Source organism: Synchiropus splendidus, chromosome 1 (assembly GCF_027744825.2).
Source record: "Synchiropus splendidus isolate RoL2022-P1 chromosome 1, RoL_Sspl_1.0, whole genome shotgun sequence".
NCBI classification, from domain to species: Eukaryota; Metazoa; Chordata; class Actinopteri; order Syngnathiformes; family Callionymidae; genus Synchiropus; species Synchiropus splendidus.
In genome coordinates this window covers 2515350-2525591 of record NC_071334.1, presented here as the reverse complement: position 1 = coordinate 2525591, position 10242 = coordinate 2515350, and the positions used below count along the sequence as shown (strand labels likewise).

The 10242-nt window shown below is 45.6% G+C and overlaps 1 protein-coding gene across 1 annotated transcript; it reads left to right on the top strand.

Annotated features, from left to right (window-relative positions):
- The first annotated feature begins 1563 nt into the window (after positions 1-1563).
- On the top strand, positions 1564-9394 carry LOC128750665 (zinc finger and SCAN domain-containing protein 23-like). Its single transcript, XM_053851071.1, has 4 exons — positions 1564-1712; positions 3244-3888; positions 6310-6372; positions 9375-9394. Exons 1-4 carry the CDS (start codon positions 1694-1696, stop codon positions 9392-9394), a joined length of 747 nt encoding a protein of 248 aa, XP_053707046.1. The 5' UTR covers positions 1564-1693.
- The last annotated feature ends 848 nt before the right edge of the window (positions 9395-10242 follow it).

The following is a 10242-nucleotide window of genomic DNA, read 5'->3' as shown; positions in this document are numbered from 1 at the left end:
CCTTAAATCACCGCATTGGTTGAGCACAGTGCAGGCACGTGGCGGTCTAATCGGCTCATGGTGGACACGCTGGGCCTGAGCAGCACGATCTTCCCGAGTACCACCTATTGCGCATCCGTCACTTTTACAGCCCCTCGCCGTGTCTCTGATGCTCACGTGTGGGTGCCTAGCCTGCATTGCAACAGGGGAGAAGGTGGGAGTGCTAGCAGTCCAGTAGCGGGGCGAAACACCGATCTCATGGTGATTAATGGAGCGCATTGTCTCTGATTTGTACACCGGTTTTTGCGAAGAACTTTGAACAGAGCTGTTTATGTTGGTGCACTGGTCATCTGCTACGGCTGTAAATGTTCTCGAAAGGTGGGTCGACGGCGGGGTTAACATCCATTCAGCGACAGGTTCCGGCGTCCACGAACAGGCCGCGCCCTCGTCTGTTAGCAACTTTAGCTCTTCAGTGTCAGGGCCCGATGTTATGTTGTTATCGCCGCCCGTTGGATAATCCTTTCGCTTCGTGCGACAACCCATAGACGGACCATTTACCTCCAAAATATCCGGCAGGAAGGGATTGCTTGCGCTCAAACTGCTAATCAGCTCCGCCACGTCCTTCGTCTGCATTCTTCCACGGTCGGTCACTTCGTTGGCGAGCAGAGTTAAAAAAAAAAGGATCCCGGACGAGCCCCCAGTGTTACCGGCACCCGCTTGATCAGTTCCGAACCGTGGTAAGGAACCTCCGGGTGTGTGACTCGCGCTGGTAACGATACACAAAACACAAAATCTCCGGGTCTCTGCTTGTTCGACCAAGTTTATTCTGTTTCACACAAGTTTTGGTGCTGCTCTTCCACACTCTCTCGCTGTGGCACGCCCCTCGCATTCACACACGCCCACCTGCGCAAAACTGGCAACACTATTTATAAATGTAATCTCACTTTATCTTAATTTACATTGTGTGTGCATGGGTTTATCAAGTGCTTAGTGTTTGTCTTGAGAAAAGTTGAATTCCACCATCCAGACTTCCTCATACAATACCACAACTCTTCTCTTGGCACTCTGTCACACACTTTCTCCAGGTCCACAAAGACACAATGGAGCTCCTTCTGACCTTCTCTGCACTTCTCCATGAACATCCTCAAAGCAAACACTGCATCTGTGCTGCTCTTTTTTGGCATGAAGCCAAAACTGTTGCCACAGCAGTGGACATCTCCCTTGTTCTTGAAGATGGGCCCCAGCACACTTCTCCTTCCTTCCTCAGAATCCTCTCACTCTCAAAGACGACTGCTTTATATGCTGCCACCACACGCCTGAATCAGTCGGTTATTTGACATATGACATATGTTCCCTCATCTAAAGTCTAATCATAGACATAAATATTTCTCATGAAGAGTTCAGTCGCTCGGGGCCCGAGTGATCATCTGCTATATTGCAGCATGACAGCGACACTCTGTGAAACTGCAGAGGACGCTGTCGATCATCCCACTGACGTCGACACTGACCCGGATGTTTATGCGCCTGACTCCGCCCACTCCTCCATTTCTTTAATTCCGAAGGAGCCTGGTGCTCTTTATCCGTGGATCCTCCAGCGGATGAAATGTTCTTCAGAGGTGGAAAGATTCATAAGTGACGATCATCTGCTGCCGAGTTTCCACCACATCTTCCTCTGCTGTGAAGGAGAGACGGAAGGAAGAGGATCCTGCTGCAGATGGAGACCCGGAGAGCAGGTACACACACACACACACACACACGCACACACACACACACACACACACACACACACACACACACACACACACACACACACACACACACACACACTCAACAAGTGAAGCAGTTCACTCCTCCAAACTAGTAACGGAGTGACTGGAACGTCTCGATCCTCAACTTGAGGGTTGAAGGTGTCGGGAAAATGTCCTCACTTCCCATGAAAAAGTGTCCTGACTCTGTTGGTCCTCACAGTGTCATGTTGACTCCGCACCAGTGTCCCACCTTCTCATATCCGGTTCTTCAAAGAGGCAGCGTGAGAAACAAAACAGTGAAGGTATTTTCAACGGTCACGCGAGGACGGCTGGATCGCGAGATGCATTTGAAGAGAGCAGAAATGGAGGATGAGATCAGATCAGGGATCAGTTAACCCACATATATCTGGGCTCAACCGCACACTGGTGGCTCACTACATGAATGGATGGATGGATGGATGGATGGATGGATGGATGGATGGATGGATGGATGGATGGATGGATGTCCGCAGCAGCTGCGCGTGTGTGTTGATATGTCAGGGTTTCACATGCATTTTTGATTCTACTTTGCAAGTGCTTTTGTGTGTGAAACAGAGAGCAGGGCGGAAGGGATCAGATCATTGAGAACAGACCAGTGATTTTTGCCAACATGTCCAACGATGGTAAAACATGACAGATGGTGAGCAACAACACTCATGTAGAGCAGCATAAAGGACCACTTTCTATAAACATGGTGGAACGTGCTATAATATGAGTGCAGACGTGACAGTTAACTCTCATCAACTCTGTTATTATTTTAACTGGATTTAAGTGCATGAAACACTCCATAGGTTATTCTGTATCGTAAGATCCCCAAAGCCCAGGCAGCGGTGTCAGGACCATAGAAGTCGGATTGGTACATCCCTAGTTAAAGGCTTTGCCTTCACCGTCTCCCTCCTCTGAGTCAGTAACCTCACTCTCCAGATGTAATGTACCTTTGAATTCTGTCCTGCTTTGCTCTGTCTGCAAATTAGTTTTCATGGTCTGGATCTTCAGCCTCATGATCCTGTCTGACTCCGCCCTCACTTTCACAACATTGTTCAGAATCTTCTCCTTAAAATAGCACAGTCTCTTCCTGTCTGCACCATGATAGAGCTAGAGTCAGTTTTCCTCCTGTGGAGGCAGAACTATCACATTTAATAATCAGCAACTTCCATTCGTCGTGACATCTTTCATATTTCAGTTCCTGCAGGAGACAGCGATGTTGTGATTGCAGCCATTAACGCAGCTTCAACCAATCCCAGTGAGTTCTGCATATATATAAAGCATATTTTATTTGTTGTTGATGGTATCAACAAGTGGTCATGAAAACAGGGCACGAACAAGTGCTGGGAGTTATTTTTCACTGTTGTGAAAATGTGCGTGCATACAGATGCACCTTGAAAAGGCTGGAAATGTGCTTGAATTTGACATTGGGAAAGGTGCATGAGCCCTGTGAAGTGTTTGTTGAGTGACTGAGGTGTGTGTGTCCCTGCAGGTGTCCAGCATCTACTGGTGATGAAAGAAGAAGAAGATGCTACTGAGCAGCAGGAGTGCAGCTCCAGTCTGGATCAGGAGGGACAAGAACCTCCTCTTATTAAAGAAGAACCAGAAGAAGAAGATCTAGACCAAATCAAAGAAGAGGCCACCCAGTTCTCCCTCACTCCTGTCCAGGTGAAGAGTGAAGATGATGGAGCAACCAGCAGCTGGACTCAACACATGAAGACAGAAGCTGATGGAGACACCTGTGGAGGAGCAGAAGCAGCCAGTGACTTGGATACACCTCTCCTCCCTGACCACCAGAGGTCGCCTTGTTCTGACACTGTTGACAGTGAGGACTGGAGAGAAACCATTGACCCTGAATCTGCTTCAAATTCACTGATCTGCTCTGGGTGTGGGAGGAAATGCTCTTCGAAGTCTGAACTGATTGGACACATGAAATCCTGCAGCGGATCTTTGAGTTGTTCGGTTTGTGGAAAATCTTTTGAAAAGAAACGTGATCTAAAAATCCACATGAGACTTCACACAGGAGATGCACCTTACAACTGCTCCTACTGTGGTGAGAGGTTTACCCAGCGGGAAACAAAGGAAGAACACATGAAGCTTCATGCTGGAGAAAAACCTTTCCGATGCTCTCAGTGTGGTAAATGCTTCATGTATCACTATTACCTGAAGGAACATATGAGAGTTCATACTGGTGAAAAGCCTTTCAGTTGCTTGCAGTGTGGTAAATGCTTTTCACGGAAGGCGAATCTGAGTACTCACCTGAGACGTCACTCAGGTGTAAAACCCTTCAGCTGCTCCTACTGTGGTGAGTGCTTTACCCAACGTGAAACAAAGAAAGAACATATGAAGCTTCATGCTGGAGAAAAACCTTTCCGATGCTCCCTGTGTGGTAAATGCTTCATGCAGCACTATTACCTGAAGAAACATATGAGAGTTCACACTGGTGAAAAACCTTTCCAATGCTCTCAGTGTGGTAAATGCTTTTCACAAAAGGGGCATCTGAGTACTCACCTGAGACTTCACACAGGTGAAAAACCATTCAGCTGCTCTCAGTGTGGAAGATGTTTTAGAACAAAGGGGACTCTGAGTACTCACCTGAGGCATCACTCGGGTGTAAAACCTTTCAGCTGCTCTCGTTGTGGAAGATGTTTTACAACGAAAGGGACTCTGAGTACTCACCTGAGACATCACTCGGATGTAAAACCTTTCAGCTGCTCTCAGTGTGGTAAAAGTTTTGTTCGGAAATATCACCTAATGGGACATATGATAGTTCACTCTGGTGAAAAGCCTTTCACCTGCTCTCAGTGTGGCAGGTCATTTGCTCGGAAGTGTCACTTGGAGGCACACGTGAGAATTCATACTGGGGAGAAACCCTTTGTTTGCTCGCTGTGTGGTAAATGTTTTAAACTGAAATCTTACCTGATGTGTCACATGAGAGTTCACGCTCGCCGAGCTCGCCTTATTCAGCAAAAGACGAGAGATCTAGACAAAGTAAATGAAGACATCTCTCTCACTCCCATCAAGATGAAGAGTGAAGATGATGAGGCAACTTATTGCTTGACTGAACAGGTTAAAACTGAAGTGGATGGAGACAATTGTGGAGGACCAGAACCAGTCAGCACCACTGCCGAACTGCTTGACCCACACCTCGAGAGGTCGCTTTTTTCCAAGTCTGATGCTGAGTATAGTGAGGCCTGGAAAGAGAACAGTTGCTCTCAGTCAGCTTCAAACTCTGTTAAAAATCAGAATGTTTTTGACAGTGAGGAGGAGGATGGCCGTCACAAATCAATGGTCTGTTCTAGATGTGGGAAGAAATGTTTGTCTAAGTCTGAACTGAACCGACACAACAAATCCTGCACTGGACCTATCATTTGTTCAGTTTGTGGAAAATGTTTTGAAAAGACATGTGATCTGAGCAATCACATGAGACTTCACACAGGAGAAACACCTTACAAACGCTCTCAATTTTGTCAGAGTTTTGCAGAGGGCGAAACGTTGATAGTGCTCAAGAAAAAAACTTTCAGATGTTCTCAGTGTGGAAGATCTTTTGCTCGGAAATGTGGCCTACAGGGACACATGAGACTTCACACAGGAGAAAAACCTTTCAAATGCTCTCAATGTGGTAAGTGCTTCAAGCACCGTACTACACTAAAAACTCACACGAGAATTCACACTGGCGAAAAACCTTACCAGTGTCCCCAGTGTGGCAAGTCTTTTACGCAGCGTGGGAATTTTAAGTCACACTTGAAAGTTCACATGGGTGAAAAACCGTTCAGCTGCTCTCAGTGTGGTAAATGTTTTAGTCAGAGTGCTGCCCTGAAAGACCACATCAGAGTTCACACTGGTGAAACACCTTTCAGCTGTCCTCAGTGTGACAAACGGTTTCGAATGAAAGCTAGCCTGAGCGTTCACGTGATACATCATTCTGGTGAAAAACCATTCATCTGCCCTCAGTGTGGCCGTTCTTTTGGTCGGAAATGTCACCTGGACGGACATATGCTTCGAGTGCATACAAGAGAAAAACCTTTTGTTTGCTCTCATTGTAGTAAATGTTTCAAACTGAAACAGTACCTGAAGAAACACATGAGAGTTCACTCTGGTGACCAGCCTTGCCCTGAGTGACCACGTGTGTTTTGGACAGTTGAGATACTGAGAATACTGATTTCTTGTTTTGTCTAAATATGGAAGAGACAAATCTGAATTTCTGAGAGTCCACGCTGCCACAAGCCAATGACAATGTACCTGTGCTGCTGGACATTCTCATCCTTATCCATTTGCTTCCCCTTGTTATTTTTCATCAAGGTCCTGTTTGGATCACCTTCATACGGGCATTTTCATTGTTTTCTGAATTCTCCTTTCACATGTGTTTTAGCGTTAACATTGTGGGCCTGATACTGCAAAGGTCTGAGATCAAGTTTGTGTTCCAACTACAATTGAAAAAAGTCTTAGATGTCATACAAATGTGCATGTTAGTGTAAGTGTTACAAGCCAAACACCACCAAGGATCATTGTTCTCTCCTGCGTTGTGATGAAACCTTTTTTTTTCTTTCTGTTGCAGTGGAAAGAGTTTCCCACTTCAGTGGGTCCCAAAGGCAGCAACAAAAAGATAAAACCATCCATTGTCTCATTTGTTGTTGTGTTGTTTTTGTTTATGGATAGTAATAATAAAGACATGTGTGACAGTATGATCTTGCTGTTGTCACAACACAACACATACATGCATACAAACAGATGAATTTAAGTTCCTGAACAAAATTGCCATAGCAGAAAGCAACCAGGATGATTCAACATATATATCTGATCTGGATTTTTTGGATTATTATTTATAAATGTAATCTCACTTTATCTTAATTTACATTGTGTGTGCATGGGTTTATCAAGTGCTTAGTGTTTGTCTTGAGAAAAGTTGAATTCCACCATCCAGACTTCCTCAAACAATACCACAACTCTTCTCTTGGCACTCTGTCACACACTTTCTCCAGGTCCACAAAGACTCAATGGAGCTCCTTCAGACCTTCTCTGCACTTCTCAATGATCATCCTCAAAGCAAACACTGCATCTGTGCTGCTCTTATTTGGCATGAAGCCAAAACTGTTGCCACAGCAGTGGACATCTCCCTTGTTCTTGAAGATGGGCCCCAGCACACTTCTCCTTCCTTCCTCAGAATCCTCTCACTCTCAAAGACGACTGCTTTATATGCTGCCACCACACGCCTGAATCAGTCGGTTATTTGACATATGATATATGTTCCCTCATCTAAAGTCTAATCATAGACATAAATATTTCTCATGAAGAGTTCAGTCGCTCGGGGCCCGAGTGATAATCTGCTATATTGCAGCATGACAGCGACACTCTGTGAAACTGCAGAGGACGCTGTCGATCATCCCACTGACGACGACACTGACCCGGATGTTGATGTTGCGCCTGACTCCGCCCACTCCTCCATTTTCTTTTCCTCCGGAGCAGCTTCGTGCTCTTTGTCCGTGGATCCTCCAGCGGATGAAATGTTCTTCAGAGGTGGAAAGATTCATAAGTGACGATCATCTGCTGCCGAGTTTCCACCACATCTTCCTCTGCTGTGAAGGAGAGACGGAAGGAAGAGGATCCTGCTGCAGATGGAGACCCGGAGAGCAGGTACACACACACGCACACACACACACACACACACACACACACACACACACACACACACACACACACACACACACACACACACACACACACACACACTCAACAACTGAAGCAGTTCACTCCTCCAAACTAGTAACGGAGTGACTGGAACGTCTCGATCCTCAACTTGAGGGTTGAAGGTGTCGGGAAAATGTCCTCTCTTCCCATGAAAAAGTGTCCTGACTCTGTTGGTCCTCACAGTGTCATGTTGACTTTGCACCAGTGTCCCACCTTCTCATTCTTGGTTCTTCAAGGGGACAGCGTGAGAAACAGAACAGTGAAGGTATTTTCAACGGTCACGCGAGGACGGCTGGATCGCGAGATGCATTTGAAGAGAGCAGAAATGGAGGATGAGTTCAGATCAGGGATCAGTTAACCCACATATATCTGGGCTCAACCGCACACTGGTGGCTCACTACATGGATGGATGGATGGATGGATGGATGGATGGATGGATGGATGGATGGATGGATGGATGGATGGATGGATGTCCGCAGCAGCTGCGCGTGTGTGTTGATGTGTCACGGTTTCACATGCATTTTTGATTCTACTTTGCAAGTGCTTTTGTGTGTGAAACAGAGAGCAGGGCGGAAGGGATCAGATCATTGAGAACAGACCAGCGATTTTTGCCAACATGTCCAACGATGGTAAAACATGACAGATGGTGAGCAACAACACTCATGTAGAGCAGCATAAAGGACCACTTTCTATAAACATGGTGGAACGTGCTATAATATGAGTGCAGACGTGACAGTTAACTCTCATCAACACTGTTATTATTTTAACTGGATTTAAGTTCATGAAACACTCCATAGGTTATTTTGAAAGTGTCAAATGAAAATGCAAAGTTATTGTTAAATTGTCATTATTGTGGCGCCCTGCGGGTGACGGCGTGTCAGTGGAGGTGTCCATATGAGACGCAGCCCAAATAAGAAAGAGTCCAACAACGGCACCTTGGGATTTTCACCCAAAGAATGTTTAAGCTAAGGACACGCAGGTCTGTTTACTCAAGATACATGAGGCAGGGTTCCGATTGCATGTCGATAAATATACCTCCAATATACAAAAGCGATGAGACTATAGTGGAGCTGAGCGGCATAAACATGTAAAAGCGTCCCCAAAAGCACAGCACACGATGACAGGACCCCGCCACTGTAGTCCGACCAGCAGGGTATACACTTCTCAGGGCGTCGAGTCGGGGCCAGAAGAAACCACAGAAGTAGTGGGATACAAGCTTTGGTTTCTTCCACATCAGCATAACATCGTCTCATCACTTGGCATCGCGCAGTATAAGATACATACACATGAAATAGAGGCTGGATCAAGGGCGTTCCTCATACCAGGTACACTTCGTCACACAGGTACATGTCCACATTTGACCCTCAGGCTGAGTCGCCGTGACAAAACCGCCTGGGAGCACCAGACAAAACATACATTCCTTCACCCAACAGAGTGGGTGGATATCTGTTCAACATTCCATTGATACTGAAAAACACGTTCATTTATCTCACCACTGTACGTGTCCCGAATGACATGTCAAATTATTCTCCAACACCACCAGGTCACTGACACCACCGGCCTCCAGCTGCTACAAGAAGCGCTCCAAATTAGTCTCAGAATAAACCAATCACAAAACAAAAGAAACACAGCATTAGAATAAACAGAATAAAAACCCAGTTGTCCTAATGTAAAGCAATACAAAAACAAAGCAACAAACAAATCACAAAATCAAGACAAACTGACTCAACAAAAATGGAAAAGAAACAAAGACAAAAACAAGCAAAACAATCAGACAAAACCACAGACAAAAAACGGTACAAGAACAGAACAAAACGGTGCTGCACCAAACAGAAAAGAACAAAACAAAACAGAACTAAACAAGACCTGAACCGCACAAAACAACGCCGTACAAAACAGCAGTGGTTCTTTCTGTCCGGTGATGCGCCTTCACAGCTCCGCCCAGATACATCTAAACCAGAGGGGCTATGGTCAAGCCAAGTGCTGCGTCACTGCATAGATCGTAACTGACCAGACTTTGCTACACGACGATGCACCTGCCCAAACGCAGGGCGGTAGAGGAAGCAGCGCCAGTCATGAGCTCACTGAAGTGCATGTCAGGAGGATGGGTGAATGATGTTGGGTGAACAGATCCTAATTTATAATCTTCTTCATAAATATTTCTGGTTTTGGGCCATTTACAGACAAATCTTGAACTTTCATTCGCTAAGATTGTGTCTTAATGATCCTGTCTGACTCTGCCCTCACTTTCACAACATAAACACACATGGCTGACCTCCAGATCCATCTCTCTCCAGGCTGCTTCTGACCCTCTACATCCCAACCCTGTGGAACAGATCAGCAGCTGCTGTTTGAATGAGCCGCTCACACACACCTTTACCTCTCAGACTCCGCCCATCCAAACCTCCGTCAGGCTCCGCCCTTTTGAGGAGCTCCAGAACAAAACAACGAACACATCACTACACATTGTCATCATTCATTGTGTGTGTTCTTTGCACTCGAAATACAATAAATAAAGCATGTTTTGTTCAAGTCATTACAACCAAGAGCTTTTTTTAGGCTAAAGAAGTGACACCACTTTTTTACATGCTCATTTGCAAAGGTCCATATTTCCTGCCATGTTGTTATAGATCCTTAAATGACTGCAACTTTCACTGCAAGATCTGAGATTTTTGGCTGCAACAATCAATAAAAAAGTAATAGAGGGACTAATTTTTGTTCTTGATACTATCAACAAGTGGTCATGAAAACAGGGCACGAACAAGTGCTGGGAGTTATTTTTCACTGTGTGTAAATGTGCGTG